This window comes from Poromitra crassiceps (genome assembly GCF_964638095.1).
Source record: "Poromitra crassiceps genome assembly, chromosome: 12".
In the NCBI taxonomy this organism is placed as follows: domain Eukaryota; kingdom Metazoa; phylum Chordata; class Actinopteri; order Beryciformes; family Melamphaidae; genus Poromitra; species Poromitra crassiceps.
In genome coordinates this window covers 39,939,822-39,956,793 of record NC_139632.1, presented here as the reverse complement: position 1 = coordinate 39,956,793, position 16,972 = coordinate 39,939,822, and the positions used below count along the sequence as shown (strand labels likewise).

Sequence of the window (16,972 nt, the reverse complement as noted above, 5' to 3'; positions counted from 1 at the left end):
AACAAACCACGGGGACTTTATTGCTGTCATTACTACAGCCAGGCCTAACGCAGGTCACCATCCGAACACAATTGGAACGATACAGGTAACGCTAACGGCGGCTAGCTTCCTATAAACGCTGCTCTCACATAGGTTGTCACTTAAAGCTGCAGCGCTATATGTCGAGAATATGGCGGCGGTGGGCGTGCCCGTATGTGAGTGACGTCAAAGGTCTATAGGGGGAAAAAACTGACATATGACAGACCATATGTAACTTATATGTGCCAGTTCTCCACTGCAGATTTGGTCCAGACTCTTAGTAAAAGGTTTGTTACCACCCAGCAAGCAAAATTACGTCATGATAACGTTGTGATTACGTGTTTCAGTGACGTTCAGGACTAGGCCGGATCACAGGGTGATTTGGGGATGATTGGGATAACCATTTAGTTATCCTCATGGATATTTCAGTGGTGACCGGTGAGTGAAATTAGTTGGATAGTGATACAGTGATAATCTGGGCCAGATCTGACTCGTCATGATATGACTTGAGCTGGCCCCGATTGGGCTCTCTCGATTCGTCCGGGTCCGTCCGTGCTTGCTGGGCAGCTACGAGCCAGGCTAAGCTAAAATAGACTAGTGCTAGCCCAACACCAGAGGCATCCCAACTACTGTTCAGAGCAGCGAAAGCTGGAAAGGTAACATACGGGTTACTCTTAACAAACCCTTAAATCGAAGTACATTGATCCTACCATGTGCTACGTCCTGCCGGTGAAACTCCCCGCTGTCAGGTGAAAAGAAGCGGTTGGCAACTGCACGTGTGTCGGAGGAAGCATGGTGCTAGTCTACCGCTCTCCCCAGATCGGCAGAGGGGGTGGAGCAGCGACCGGGGCAGCAGGGGGGAAATTGGCCAAGTACAATTTGGGAGAAAATGGGGGGAAATCGGAAGGAAAAAAATCAAAGTACATTGTTATATCAGACAGATATACATTGTAGCATGGAAAATGAGAACTGTGCAAGTAGTAAGAATATATATATATATATATATATATATATATATATATATATATATATATATATATATATATATATATATTCAGATAGAGAATTGATTGTTACCATTACCATGATATTTGACTGGACACACTGCTTGCACTGTGGGTAAGGACAAGTAGCCTACTCGTACTAATCCATAATAAATGAAATGAAGTTAGTTATTTGGGCTAAATCCAGTCAGAATCTTACCATGTGGATCCACTCAGTAAAGCGCTACCCAGCGGACACACAGGTGCTAGCGGCTGGGGTTGTAAAATATTATTACCACCACATTACGGAGGTGTACCTCGTTACGAACACTCAATGCAACTCTTTCCCAAGCTTTAAGGGCTCCCTCACCTCAAAAGTTACAACCTATTCCTCTTTTGCCCTGAAGAAGCTCAAATGTGTTTGGTCCACACAGGCCCAGAGCATGGCAGCGTTCAGGCTTTCTCCTTAACAATTCAATTCCTAGAGACCCACTAGAGAGTTTTTTTTTCCTAGACACCTACATCAGACAAGTACCCACAGTGAAAATAAAAATATCTCCACTGACGAGTGAAAAGCTTCCATCTCCAAAAGTTTCAGGAACTAAGGAAAAACAGGTTGATGATGACTGTATTATGATTTCTTTTTGAAAGGGTTTCATGAACCCAATGGATATGTTCCTTGTGCTTGTGGCTCCTTGAGTGAGTCATCAAATGCCTTCTCAAGTCAAGCCCACTAGAGTCGAATCAACTCTTTGGAACAGTGCTGTTCAAACCTGATTGGCCATCACTTTGTCTGATGGAAGTGTTTCTACTCAAATACTGTGCAGCTAAAGTTCCGCTATTTCACTATTAGGGAATTTTATACTTTAATTGATTAAAAATTGATTTATGATTGATCAAACACGTGCAGTTGCTGGTTACCTTAGTGCAAAGGGATGAGCATGCAAAAGGTGTAATCTTCTGACACAATCTTTATGAATTCAATCATTAGTTAATAGACTTTAATTGGTATTAATAACATGGTTGGCTTATATGAGATCTTGCATGAAAGACACGTTTTGACACTCAACCCTTACTTGTGTCTTGGGGATGGCCTTGTAGATAGCACAGGGATCAGGGGGTCTGAAGACCACACAGTAACCTTTATGGTCTAAGCAGAGGGAGCCAGATAAAATCACCTAGGTGGCCCATCTGCAAACATGGAAACCCCTGCCTGAGCTCTGCTAATGTGTGTCCATATCCGTTACAATACCACCATCTGGTGGCAGCATTAGTCACTATATGACTATAGACACGTTTACACCAGTGGTTTTACACCAATACTAGAGTGGCACCTGCAGGACTACAGAGGAACTGCGAGACCGTTCCTGAACTTTTTCAACAGGGGCGAGAAAATGTAGGATGTCATTTATTTTATTTCAGCCTTCGAGAGTTGTGTGATTAAGATGAATTAAATCTGGCAGTCTGTCCGCCCTTACCAGGAGCTACCAAACCCAAAGGACACTGCCACAATACAAACTGGGGTTATTCACATTACCTACCTGGATGCCAGAGGTGGTGAAGTAGGGGATCTCAAACTTGACGCTGATGGGAGGTTTGCCTTCCTTGTCCTCTGCCTCCACACTGGGCAGGCCGAAGTGGGCTCTCATTAGATATTCCTTGCCACCCTGCCAGAGGAATTCACCATGGTGGTTAGTGAATGTCCTTTGAATTCAGCTAGATATGACAAATATGTCAAACTGCATATGATTTTAGTAAACAAGACATCAACAATCTACAAATCAACAAAAACTAAGGGTAATAAATAAAAACAAAGGTAGTCGTCTACTGCTGCAGCTTTTTAACAGTAGAATATAGTGCGCTAGAATATTGTAGATTACAATTGGACAGTTTTGTCATTTTATGATCCAGGGGTAAATTATATTTTGGGGAATGTTGTCAAAAATGCTCTGGGTCCTAGTCGCCAATGTACTCTGGGACTGGATCATTATAAACCATGCGTCCAATGAATAAAAAGTATGTTTGCCGTTCATTTTAAAATGTGCACTGGCTTGCTGCTGCTATTAGCTAAAATGCTGATCTTGTGTCTTTGACGTACTGGGAAGGACTTGATGGACCAGACGATCTCGCTGTTCTCGGGGATCCACTTGACGCTGCCCACGGTGGTCTTAAACTTTGGCGAGTCGGCGTCTGTGGGCACCGGGATGTGAATCTCTACGTTGTTCGCCGTAGACCTCCTCTTGAACTGACTCTTGGCCTGTTGGATGGCAGGGAGAGGTCAGTGTGAGAGAGAGATGGGGAAGAGAGAGAGAGAGAGAGAGATGGGGAAGAGAGAGAGAGAGAGAGAGAGAGAGAGAGAGAGAGAGAGAGATGGGGAAGAGAGAGAGAGGGGGAGGGAGAGCAACAGACAACAAATTAGAGGGAAAAAGAAGGACCAGAGAGAAAGAGACAGCCAGTATGAAAGAGAGTCTATTTGTTATTTGAAAATAATCGAAGTCTTAAGACATTGGTAAAAACAACGCCTGGTAGTTTACCTTGATCATGTACTCGATTCTGCTGTGCGAGTGTTTCTCTATGACCGACTCGATCCAGATCAGAGGCTTCACCTGGCAACAGTAAACAGAAGAAATCTGGTCAGAACCTGCAGAAAACAATCGCCATCATTATCACTATTCAAAAACCATGTCAAGCAATAACAGAGTAGCCAGCCATACTGGCTTACAATTGATATTTTGGAAATAATTCAAAAGAAGAAGAAATTGTATGAAAATATTCTTCTCGACAACCTGGGGTTGAAATTTTGCCTTAGGAGACAATAAAGAATAAATACTGTATTCTGTACAGTCCCAACACTTTCATGCAAAGTTAATTATATAGCCACATGTATCAATCCAAAAGAATCATAAAGGCCTCATGCACAACAATGGGTATGTTTCTTGGCACCGAAAAAACAAGTATTTACTATTTTCACACTGCTCATTCTGAGCGCTTAACTTTAAGTATTAGCCAACATGAAGTGCCAATCTGATCTACCGTAGTATTTTGACTGAACAACAGTAAACAAGATCATCAGGGTTTGAGGTCATTAGATAACAGCGATTTGAGATACAATTGATTTGTCTCTGTTACAGAGATGGACCATCTCTTTAAGCGTGGAGAAAGGAAGAAAAAAGGCCTTTGATTTCAGGTGCCTTACTCATGGCTCCTGGTATTGAGGGAACATATCCCACAGTGCTACACTTGTGTTAACATAGGTGCGTGTTTAGGCGGTAGGACATACGTGCGTGTTGAGGTGGTAGGACATACGTGCGTGTTGAGGCGGTAGGACATACGTGCGTGTTTAGGTGGTAGGACATACGTGCGTGTTGAGGCGGTAGGACATACGTGCGTGTTTAGGTGGTAGGACATACGTGCGTGTTGAGATGGTAGGACATACGTGCGTGTTTAGGTGGTAGGACATACATGCGTGTTGAGATGGTAGGACATACGTGCGTGTTTAGGTGGTAGGACATACATGCGTGTTTAGGCGGTAGGACATACGTGCGTGTTTAGGTGGTAGGACATACGTGCGTGTTGAGACGGTAGGACATACGTGCGTGTTTAGGTGGTAGGACATACGTGCGTGTTGAGACGGTAGGACATACGTGCGTGTTTAGGCGGTAGGACATACGTGCGTGTTGAGGCGGTAGGACATACGTGCGTGTTGAGGCGGTAGAACATACGTGCGTGTTGAGACGGTAGGACATACGTGCGTGTTGAGGCGGTAGGACATACATGCGTGTTTAGGTGGTAGGACATACATGCGTGTTGAGATGGTAGGACATACGTGCGTGTTTAGGTGGTAGGACATACGTGCGTGTTTAGGTGGTAGGACATACATGCGTGTTTAGGTGGTAGGACATACATGCGTGTTGAGATGGTAGGACATACGTGCGTGTTTAGGTGGTAGGACATACGTGCGTGTTGAGACGGTAGGACATACGTGCGTGTTTAGGCGGTAGGACATACGTGCGTGTTGAGGCGGTAGGACATACGTGCGTGTTGAGGCGGTAGAACATACGTGCGTGTTGAGACGGTAGGACATACGTGCGTGTTGAGGCGGTAGGACATACATGCGTGTTTAGGTGGTAGGACATACATGCGTGTTTAGGCGGTAGGACATACGTGCGTGTTGAGACGGTAGGACATACGTGCGTGTTTAGGCGGTAGGACATACGTGCGTGTTGAGGCGGTAGGACATACGTGCGTGTTGAGGCGGTAGGACATACGTGCGTGTTGAGACGGTAGGACATACGTGCGTGTTTAGGTGGTAGGACATACGTGCGTGTTGAGGCGGTAGGACATACGTGCGTGTTGAGACGGTAGGACATACGTGCGTGTTGAGGCGGTAGGACATACGTGCGTGTTTAGGTGGTAGGACATACGTGCGTGTTGAGGCGGTAGGACATACGTGCGTGTTTAGGTGGTAGGACATACGTGCGTGTTGAGATGGTAGGACATACGTGCGTGTTTAGGTGGTAGGACATACATGCGTGTTTAGGCGGTAGGACATACGTGCGTGTTGAGACGGTAGGACATACGTGCGTGTTTAGGCGGTAGGACATACGTGCGTGTTGAGACGGTAGGACATACGTGCGTGTTGAGGTGGTAGGACATACGTGCGTGTTGAGGTGGTAGGACATACATGCGTGTTTAGGCGGTAGGACATACGTGCGTGTTGAGACGGTAGGACATACGTGCGTGTTGAGGCGGTAGGACATACGTGCGTGTTGAGGTGGTAGGACATACGTGCGTGTTGAGGTGGTAGGACATACGTGCGTGTTGAGGTGGTAGGACATACATGCGTGTTTAGGCGGTAGGACATACGTGCGTGTTGAGGCGGTAGGACATACGTGCGTGTTGAGGTGGTAGGACATACGTGCGTGTTGAGGTGGTAGGACATACGTGCGTGTTGAGGTGGTAGGACATACATGCGTGTTTAGGCGGTAGGACATACGTGCGTGTTGAGACGGTAGGACATACGTGCGTGTTTAGGCGGTAGGACATACGTGCGTGTTGAGACGGTAGGACATACGTGCGTGTTGAGGCGGTAGGACATACGTGCGTGTTGAGACGGTAGGACATACGTGCGTGTTGAGGTGGTAGGACATACGTGCGTGTTGAGGTGGTAGGACATACGTGCGTGTTGAGGTGGTAGGACATACGTGCGTGTTGAGGTGGTAGGACATACGTGCGTGTTGAGGTGGTAGGACATACGTGCGTGTTGAGGCGGTAGGACATACGTGCGTGTTTAGGTGGTAGGACATACGTGCGTGTTGAGGCGGTAGGACATACGTGCGTGTTTAGGTGGTAGGACATACGTGCGTGTTTAGGTGGTAGGACATACGTGCGTGTTTAGGTGGTAGGACATACGTGCGTGTTGAGGTGGTAGGACATACGTGCGTGTTGAGGTGGTAGGACATACGTGCGTGTTGAGGTGGTAGGACATACGTGCGTGTTGAGGCGGTAGGACATACGTGCGTGTTTAGGCGGTAGGACATACGTGCGTGTTTAGGTGGTAGGACATACGTGCGTGTTGAGACGGTAGGACATACGTGCGTGTTGAGGCGGTAGGACATACGTGCGTGTTTAGGTGGTAGGACATACGTGCGTGTTTAGGTGGTAGGACATACGTGCGTGTTTAGGTGGTAGGACATACGTGCGTGTTTAGGCGGTAGGACATACGTGCGTGTTTAGGCGGTAGGACATACGTGCGTGTTGAGGTGATAGGACATACGTGCGTGTTGAGGTGGTAGGACATACGTGCGTGTTGAGGTGGTAGGACATACGTGCGTGTTGAGGCGGTAGGACATACGTGCGTGTTGAGGCGGTAGGACATACGTGCGTGTTTAGGTGGTAGGACATACGTGCGTGTTGAGACGGTAGGACATACGTGCGTGTTGAGGCGGTAGGACATACGTGCGTGTTGAGGCGGTAGGACATACGTGCGTGTTTAGGTGGTAGGACATACGTGCGTGTTTAGGTGGTAGGACATACGTGCGTGTTTAGGCGGTAGGACATACGTGCGTGTTGAGACGGTAGGACATACGTGCGTGTTGAGGTGGTAGGACATACGTGCGTGTTGAGGTGGTAGGACATACGTGCGTGTTGAGGTGGTAGGACATACGTGCGTGTTGAGGTGGTAGGACATACGTGCGTGTTGAGGCGGTAGGACATACGTGCGTGTTGAGACGGTAGGACATACGTGCGTGTTGAGGCGGTAGGACATACGTGCGTGTTGAGGCGGTAGGACATACGTGCGTGTTGAGGCGGTAGGACATACGTGCGTGTTTAGGTGGTAGGACATACGTGCGTGTTGAGGCGGTAGGACATACGTGCGTGTTGAGGCGGTAGGACATACGTGCGTGTTGAGGCGGTAGGACATACGTGCGTGTTGAGGCGGTAGGACATACGTGCGTGTTGAGACGGTAGGACATACGTGCGTGTTTAGGTGGTAGGACATACGTGCGTGTTGAGAAGGTAGGACATACGTGCGTGTTGAGGCGGTAGGACATCAGCTCAAACTCCCCGTCAGGAGGGATGAAGGAGATGGTGCGGTCGTTCTCGAAGCGAGAAAGCCGGACACACTGGTGGAACTTGACGTCTTCCAGTTCCACCGACTTACTCTTCCCTCCTGGACAAACGGTGGGGTGAAGGGGGCGGACAGAGGGAGAGAGGAAGGTACAGAAGGGCCAGAAGAAGAGACACAGCGAGTGAAAAGATAGCGCCCTCCTTGGGCCAATCAGCGTAATTTCCCAAATGATAGAAAACCACAGTGGTGAGATGTGTGTCATTCGCCAAGTTTGATCCAAACAAATGGAAGGAATACTTCCCATCAGGTCCCACTCAAAAAAAGCAAAACACTGCAGTGATCTGTCATTATAGTAAAACAGACTCCTTGATAGAGCCATGAGTTTGTTTTCACATTACAAAGGGGGGTGAAAATAAAGTAAGAACTCGGTTGTATATTATATCACAAGAACTAGGCAAAGCGACGTGCAGCAGTAAAACATACAATGAACACAAGGCTTCAAATAAAGACAGTTTGTGATGCAGAAACTAATTTGTGTTTAGCCTGGATGTTTACTCACGTCCCGTGTTCTCAAACAGGACCTTGTCATTGAGGCCCAACCGCAGCTCCGGCATGCCGGACAGGAAGACTCGCATCTTGATGGAGCCAACGATCTCGCTACGCAGTACGTTGCCATTGGCACTCACCTGCCACAGGGAGGCAGGTTTGGGTGAGGGAGGTATAGGACTAGTATATTCAGCAGTGTTTGATCATAGGTTTTAGGCAGATTTGTTATTAGACAGAGTTTGATTATCACCAGCAAAATGAAACAATAATACTGTACAATATTGTAACCTAAGTAAATGACCATGTCTGGGTTGGCAGGTTGGACCTGGAGGCCATCTAGTGGTGGAAGGGTTGCCTGTGCAATTTCTGGACCTTCCTACTGCACTACCAAATGTCCATAAGAATGAGGACCATACCCCCATGTCAATGTGTACTAAGCTGCTCCAGGCGCTATAGCAGTAGCTAACACATTTAAATGGGCAATTGCTTGTAATGTCATTGTGGTCTATTTGTCCTTGTAAAAATAAAAACATGTATTGTATACAATCTTCTCACCAGCAGGTTGACTGACTCAATGACATCGAGGAAGACTTCATTCTTCCTATACTTGATGCCCTCGGAGCGCCAGGAGACAGCGTTGGTGACAGTGGCAGGGGGGCGGGGGGCGCCGGTGTCCAGCTTGTGACCCTCCTGAGTGATATATCTGACAGACAAACACCATGGGGGAAAGGAGCTTATCTACAGATATAATAACTACAAGAAAAGGTTTGCTAGTTAACAGCTCCGTCTTACTCCTGCAGGATCTTGCTGTCGGTGGTCTGAGGGTAACCAAAGTCCATCAGCTCGTCCATCAGCTCGTAGATGATGACAAAGTTGTCTCTGATGCTCTCCTCCTCCAGCTCCTTGAAGTACTCAGAAAAGACCTGGGGAGATCAGGAGGGATGGTCTGAGCCAAGCGACAACTCTGCATGTTATCAGCCAGTAGATCACAGTACATCTTCACACCCTGTGGCTCAACTGATTTGGGCTTTTGAAGGACAATGTGATAACAATATTTTTAAAGCTGCAGCCAAATAGATATTTTCTAACCTCACGTTAGGTTTGCTTCATGTAACCATCTGGGAACTCGCTCGGGAAACCGGGGCATGCACTTTCAAAAAATACCTGGCAGGTGATTGGATGAGCCATCTGTTTATTACGTCTATCATGGGCTCGCTTCTCGCTGTCGTCACATTTAAATCCCGCCTGTCTGGATGCTGATTGGTCCGAACCACTGGTGGTTCGCAACTTCGCATTCAATATTCGATATATTCGATTTTTAATAAAAGGCCCTACGTCAGTGTGTGTATCATGTGTATACGCACGTCTGTCACTGAGAAGAATATAATATATTCGGGTTATTACTGTTGACATATTGGAGGTGATGTCACTGCATACATGATCTGTTTTTCCATTCAACCTCCAAAGCACTTTTTTAGCAAACTTTTCAAAAATACAAAATGGAACTGAAAATGTGCTAATTAAGTGAATAAATGGTTCATATATGTCATTCCATGAATGCCTCACAAGGGCATGAAAACATGAGCTCACCTGGATGATTTTATAGAGGAAAGAGAAGACGAGGGACACACAGGCATTCTTCTTTGATGTTGCTACAACTGCAACACACAGGTCAAGGCCAATGTGATGTGAATGGTAAAATAACAAATGGCCATATCATATGTAATGCAATATTTGGAAAGGGACTCCGCCGTGTGGGAGGTGTAAAGGATACGGTAGAGGTTGTTGTGTTTGATCCACATGAAGCAGACTCTGCCGTGTGGGAGATGTAAAGGATACGGTAGAGGTTGTTGTTGTGTTTGATCCACATGAAGCGGACTCTGCCGTGTGGGAGATGTAAAGGATACGGTAGAGGTTGTTGTTGTGTTTGATCCACATGAAGCGGACTCTGCCGTGTGGGAGGTATAAAGGATACGGTAGAGGTTGTTGTTGTGTTTGATCCACATGAAGCGGACTCTGCCGTGTGGGAGGTGTAAAGGATACGGTAGAGGTTGTTGTTGTGTTTGATCCACATGAAGCGGACTCTGCCGCGTGGGAGGTGTAAAGGATACGGTAGAGGTTGTTGTGTTTGATCCACATGAAGCGGACTCTGCCGTGTGGGAGGTGTAAAGGATACGGTAGAGGTTGTTGTGTTTGATCCACATGAAGCGGACTCCGCCGTGTGTGGGAGGTGTAAAGGATACGGTAGAGGTTGTTGTTGTGTTTGATCCACATGAAGCGGACTCTGCCGTGTGGGAGGTATAAAGGATACGGTAGAGGTTGTTGTTGTGTTTGATCCACATGAAGCGGACTCTGCCGTGTGGGAGGTGTAAAGGATACGGTAGAGGTTGTTGTTGTGTTTGATCCACATGAAGCGGACTCTGCCGTGTGGGAGGTATAAAGGATACGGTAGAGGTTGTTGTGTTTGATCCACATGAAGCGGACTCTGCCGTGTGGGAGGTATAAAGGATACGGTAGAGGTTGTTGTGTTTGATCCACATGAAGCGGACTCCGCCGTATGGGAGGTGTAAAGGATACGGTAGAGGTTGTTGTTGTGTTTGATCCACATGAAGCGGACTCTGCCGTGTGGGAGGTGTAAAGGATACGGTAGAGGTTGTTGTGTTTGATCCACATGAAGCGGACTCTGCCGTGTGGGAGGTGTAAAGGATACGGTAGAGGTTGTTGTGTTTGATCCACATGAAGCAGACTCTGCCGTGTGGGAGGTGTAAAGGATACGGTAGAGGTTGTTGTGTTTGATCCACATGAAGCGGACTCTGCCGTGTGGGAGGTGTAAAGGATACGGTAGAGGTTGTTGTGTTTGATCCACATGAAGCAGACTCTGCCGTGTGTGGGAGGTGTAAAGGATATGGTAGAGGTTGTTGTGTTTGATCCACATGAAGCAGACTCTGCCGTGTGGGAGGTGTAAAGGATACGGTAGAGGTTGTTGTGTTTGATCCACATGAAGCAGACTCTGCCGTGTGTGGGAGGTGTAAAGGATATGGTAGAGGTTGTTGTGTTTGATCCACATGAAGCAGACTCTGCCGTGTGGGAGGTGTAAAGGATACGGTAGAGGTTGTTGTGTTTGATCCACATGAAGCGGACTCTGGTGTGTGGGAGGTGTAAAGGATACGGTAGAGGTTGTTGTGTTTGATCCACATGAAGCGGACTCTGCCGTGTGTGGGAGGTGTAAAGGATATGGTAGAGGTTGTTGTTGTGTTTGATCCACATGAAGCAGACTCTGCCGTGTGGGAGGTGTAAAGGATACGGTAGAGGTTGTTGTGTTTGATCCACATGAAGCGGACTCTGCCGTGTGGGAGGTGTAAAGGATATGGTAGAGGTTGTTGTTGTGTTTGATCCACATGAAGCAGACTCTGCCGTGTGGGAGGTGTAAAGGATACGGTAGAGGTTGTTGTGTTTGATCCACATGAAGCGGACTCCGCCGTGTGGGAGGTGTAAAGGATACGGTAGAGGTTGTTGTGTTTGATCCACATGAAGCAGACTCTGCCGTGTGGGAGGTGTAAAGGATACGGTAGAGGTTGTTGTTGTGTTTGATCCACATGAAGCGGACTCTGCTGTGTGGGAGGTGTAAAGGATACGGTAGAGGTTGTTGTGTTTGATCCACATGAAGCGGACTCTGCCGTGTGGGAGGTGTAAAGGATACGGTAGAGGTTGTTGTGTTTGATCCACATGAAGCGGACTCTGCCGTGTGGGAGGTGTAAAGGATACGGTAGAGGTTGTTATGTTTGATCCACATGAAGCGGACTCCGCCGTGGGCCAGGATGGGAGACAGGTTGCCTTCCTCCTCCTTGTCCATCAGGATGGGCATGAAGTGCTCGATCTCCGACATGTCCACGTCTCCCCGGTAGTTACGGCAGATCAGCACCTGCAACACACAAGCAGGACTCTCAGTCTCTCACTTCATTTGTTTCTTACTACTAGCCAACTCTGCCACTATTTCTGTCTCTACCTCCTCACTCTATTCTGTTCTTCACCTGCCTTTCCCTATTCATCTCCCCCACCCCCTGATCTTAGCATGAAAGACAAGGCAAAACACCCATAGGATTATGAAGCTTTCTCAGCACTTACATGACCATGTGCATTTTCGTTACAAGTGATAAAACTGAATACTCCAAAGTTGGAGTTGGATGGTTTTCATGTTAGAGCAGTGATATTCTTTGAACAGTTACAGCCCATTTGAAAATGTCTGTCTCCTTTATTATACATCATTTGAGCTACATACAGCTACACTTTCATCTTATTTAAATGCACCAGTCTGAACATTCAGGAAAACAAAATGTAAACAATGTTAGTCTGAAAGGTTTGACTTCTCAGAAAATCAAGTGGTGCAACTGGCATAAAAAGGAATGTTACGTTAAGTGAGGACTTCTCAAAGAGATGCAAAGGATGCCTGCGTGTGTGTGTGTAACAAGGTGAGTCATTCGCCCAGGATCACAATATATTGTCCAGTTATCGCAGTAATATTCACCGGCCGCCCCCCCCTCCCCAGAACTAACCAAAGGCCCCTAGAACAGCATAGCTCCTCCTGTGCTGAAGGCTAGCAGGAGAAGCAGTGATGTGACTGTCTAGTCCAGCTGTTGGCAGCTGTTTTCATGTAGTTTTCAACATGAAGTCTCACTCATTCATATTATATATGATATTATTGTTATTATTGTTATTATTATTATATATGATGATGTGACTGACTGTCTAGTCCAGCTGTTTTCATGTTTTTTCAACATGAAGTCTCAGTCATTCATTTTATTATAGTCCAGCTGTTGGCAACTGTTTTCGTGTCATTTTCAACATGAACGTCTCACTCATTCATATTATTATTATTATTATATTATAATTATTATTATTATTATTATTATTATATGTATGATGTGACTGTCTAGTAGTCCAGCTGTTGGCAGCTGTTTTCATGTCATTTTCAACATGAAGTCACATTCATATTATATAGGCTATAGCCTATGATATTATTAATATTAATAATAATAACAATAATAATAATAATTCGTATTATTATTATTATTATTATTATTATATGATGTGACTGTCTACTGTTGGCAGCTGTTTTCATGTCGTTTTCAACATAAGTCTCACTTATTCACATGTTCAACCATTCATTTCAGTGCACCCATTAAATTTAACGCTCATGTATTTGTAAATGGTAATAAACGCCCAGAAAAGCCATTCAACAGTCAATCAGAACGTTCAATCACAGCCTGCAGCTAGCTTTGCCTTACCTTGCCTTTCAGGTCCAGCACATAGACTGCGCTGGCAGACATTTGGACCGCTAAATGCTTTCTTTCAGTAATGGAATTTAATTGTCTCTGTATTATAATTTGGTTGTTTAAATAAACGCTATAACGTTTCGGTCACTGGTTTCGGTGAGCATCCACATAGGACTGCTGCTAGGTGCTACTGGTTAACATTGAACCGGCTGACCACAGACTGTAGAAAGAGATGCAGGATAGCCAAGCGAATGTGATTGGATGAACGTTTGATGCTAGGCCAATCAGAGACAGAGAGGGGCGGGTCATGCCTTCGCCTAGCCTTCGACATCATGGGGAAAAGAATATCGCCTCAGGTCAGGCGATATTGGAGCTTTGAATGATAACGTCGGTTTGTGTTAAGCTGTGGTCTGGTGAATTCATTCGCAGACACTTTTGATGGCTTGAACACTGGACGCCTGGTAAATTGGGAACAGGCGCTTAGCAACAACAGGCACATTTGGAGACTGAAGCCTGTTGCAAAGTCGATCGGAAAATGAATTTACGATCGAATACGGAAGATTGTCAGAACTCACTCTATATCTCAAGAACATGACATCACTTTACATTATGACATCATCGGTGAGATATGACATTGAACCATCAATGAGTGACATCATCAGTGGCATCATCAAAGATGACATAAAAAATTATGACATCACTGTTACATCATCACTGTTACATCAACACTGTGGCATCACTGCGGCATCATCACTGTCGACTCCCCAATGATGACATCATCACTGTAGTTATGACATCATCTAACATTTTGTCAATAAAGGAGGAAATGCTCCTGTCACTGTTAATTAAAACATTTAAATGTCTAAAGTCCAGAAGCTGAGAGCGGTGGTGAAGCAGCGCCTAACTGCAGCTGTTGGAGAGATATTTGGGCTGTTTGAAAGAACGATAGCAGAGTACGAGGAGGAAGCTGCTCGTTCAAGAGAGGAGATCCACCGACAAGGAAAACTGCTGGACGCTGTGCGGTTACACAGAGAAGCCTTGCCTCCAGACCTCCTGTTGGTCATTAAAGAAGAGGTTCCTGCTGAGCAGCAGGAGTGGAGCCCCAGTCTGGACCAGGAGGACCCAGAGTCCCCACACATTAAAGAGGAACAGGAGGAACTCTGGATCAGTCAGGAGGAAGAGCAGCAGCTTCAGGAGGACCCAGAGCACCCACACATTAAAGAGGAACAGGAGGAACTCTGGACCAGTCAGGAGGGAGAGCAGCTTCAGGAGGACCCAGAGCCCCCACACATTAAAGAGGAACAGGAGGAACTCTGGACCAGTCAGGAGGGAGAGCAGCTTCAAGGGCTGACGGAGGCCCATATCACCGAGTTTCCATTCACTCCTGTCCCTGTGAAGAGTGAAGATGATGAAGAGAAACCTCAGTCCTCACAGCTTCATCAAACCAAAACTGAGGAGAACAGAGAGACAGAGCCTCTAGCCAGCAGCTCAACTGAACAGATTAAAACAGAAGTTGATGGAGAGGACTGTGTCGTATCAGAACCAGCCAGGGACTTAGATCCAGCTGGTCATTTACAACGAACTAGCGATGGCCAGACTTCACACTCTTCTGAACCTGAGACTGAAGACAGTGATGATGATTGGCTGGAAACTGATGAACCTCAGTCAGGGTTACACTCCCCGAAAAACAGTGCAGTTCTTGGTAAGAAATACTTTAGTTGCTCAGTTTGTGGCAAATTGTTATGTGGTAAATTGAAGAGACACATGAGAGTTCACACAGGAGAGAAGCCATTTACTTGCTCAGTCTGTGGTAAAAGTTGCAGTCAGAAGGGAGAGTTGAAGGCACACATGAGAGTCCACACAGGAGAGAAGCCATTTACTTGTTCAGTCTGTGGGAAAGGTTGCAGTCAATCTACACACCTGAAGACACACATGATAGTCCACACAGGAGAGGCACCATTTACTTGTTCATGTGGTAAAAGTTGCAGTCAGAAAGGAGAGTTCAAGAGACACATGAGAGTCCACACAGGAGAGAAGCCATTTACTTGTTCAGTCTGTGGTAAATGTTTTGGGCGTAAAGGACACTTGAAGAAACACATTGAGATCCACACAAGAGAATAACAATTTAATTGCTGTCTGTGCTAAAAGCAAGCAAAATAGAAACTTGAAGACACATGAGTTACCACACAGGAGAGAGAAACCCCTTAATTGCTAACCACACAAACAGTTTCACTGGAATTATGTTGCTAGGGAACGTTTGAAACCTAGCAGATTTTCTGTCAGTTATTGTATTAGTATAAACTACAGGAAATAAACTAAATGCCATTTAGAATGTTTATGTTGTCACGTTGAAACATTTGCAGCATGATGTCACATGGGTTCCAGCCACAGAATGCCCGGCCATCTTGGGTCTAGATTTTTTCTTTCCCCCCAAAACCCAACTTTTTAGTGCCTGTTTAATTCTATGGGGGGACTGTTCAACTGTTGAACTCTAACTACTCTTTCATACTTTGTACTACAAACTCCATTCCAGACTTTTTTCACAGTTTTTCTCCCTTCTTCTCCCCAATTGTACTTTGCCAATTTCCCTTGCTGTCCCGGTCATTGCTCCACCTCCTCTGCTGATCTGGGAATAGCCGTAGACTAGCACAATCATGCTTCCTCCGATACATGTGCAGTCGCCAGCCAATTATTTTCACCTGACAGTGAAGTACCCCCCTGTTCCCCTCCCCCCGTACAGGTGCCCCGACTGACCAGAGGAGGCGCTAGTGCAGCGACCAGGACTCATACCCCTACACCCACTTTTAGTATTGACACAAACACACCTTCACACACACCTTCAAACACTTTCACACACACACACACACACACACACACACACACACACACACACACACACACACACACACACACACACACACACACACACACACACACACACACACACACACACACACACACACACACACACACACACACCTCCATGTGGCCATGCCAATGTCAGCCTGCTAGTGAAAACTGTGGCCAGCCGCTGATGGAATTTTTGTAGACCAACTGACCAACAGAGTGATTATCATGCAATATGAGGCGAGTGACCTGATGGTGTTGTTGTCTCCAAGTCTAATAATAGTTCAGTCAGATTCTTACAAAACAATAAATATTGATCATATTGCTCTGAAAACAGCAAACGCACGTCTTTGTTTTGTTGTTGAATAAAATAAAATTGTATTGGCATTTGGCAATTTGCTTGGTTGTGTCTGTGATCAGATGGTCACACTGTGTGCACTCCACGGACTACTTTTACTTGACGCTCCACCCCTTTTTTTGTTGCTGCGAACAGCGTGTTTTTCTTTTTCTTTTTCTTCTTTTTTAACGCTTAATCTGTTTTGGAGATCCTTAAACTGGCAAACGTTTGTGACGAATACAGTCTTGGTTGCATGTTGAAGGCAGGGGGTGGGGGACGTTGAGTTGTTATCCTCCGCCCCACCACAGCTGGCGCTGCAGATAAATTGCCACTTAAAAAAAAGAATCGTGCACTCTCAACCCTGACCCCCCTGTACAGCACTTCCGGTGTACATTGA

General features: G+C 46.1%; 1 protein-coding gene across 1 annotated transcript in view; it reads right to left on the bottom strand.

Annotated features, from left to right (window-relative positions):
- LOC310786222 (AP-1 complex subunit mu-1-like) overlaps window positions 1-13,445 on the bottom strand; it is a gene marked incomplete at both ends in the record, with an annotated part of 112,371 nt that extends 98,926 nt beyond the window's left edge. Inside the window, 11 exons of the mRNA XM_083647390.1 lie at window positions 2,543-2,668; window positions 3,100-3,258; window positions 3,536-3,607; window positions 7,532-7,674; window positions 8,132-8,258; window positions 8,674-8,821; window positions 8,911-9,041; window positions 9,709-9,776; window positions 10,230-10,267; window positions 11,910-12,040; window positions 13,404-13,445. Of these exons, the coding sequence (XP_083503516.1) occupies window positions 2,543-2,668; window positions 3,100-3,258; window positions 3,536-3,607; window positions 7,532-7,674; window positions 8,132-8,258; window positions 8,674-8,821; window positions 8,911-9,041; window positions 9,709-9,776; window positions 10,230-10,267; window positions 11,910-12,040; window positions 13,404-13,445 (1,185 nt within the window). The remainder of the gene's footprint in view (window positions 1-2,542; window positions 2,669-3,099; window positions 3,259-3,535; window positions 3,608-7,531; window positions 7,675-8,131; window positions 8,259-8,673; window positions 8,822-8,910; window positions 9,042-9,708; window positions 9,777-10,229; window positions 10,268-11,909; window positions 12,041-13,403) is intronic.
- Between the last annotated feature and the right edge of the window lie 3,527 nt (window positions 13,446-16,972).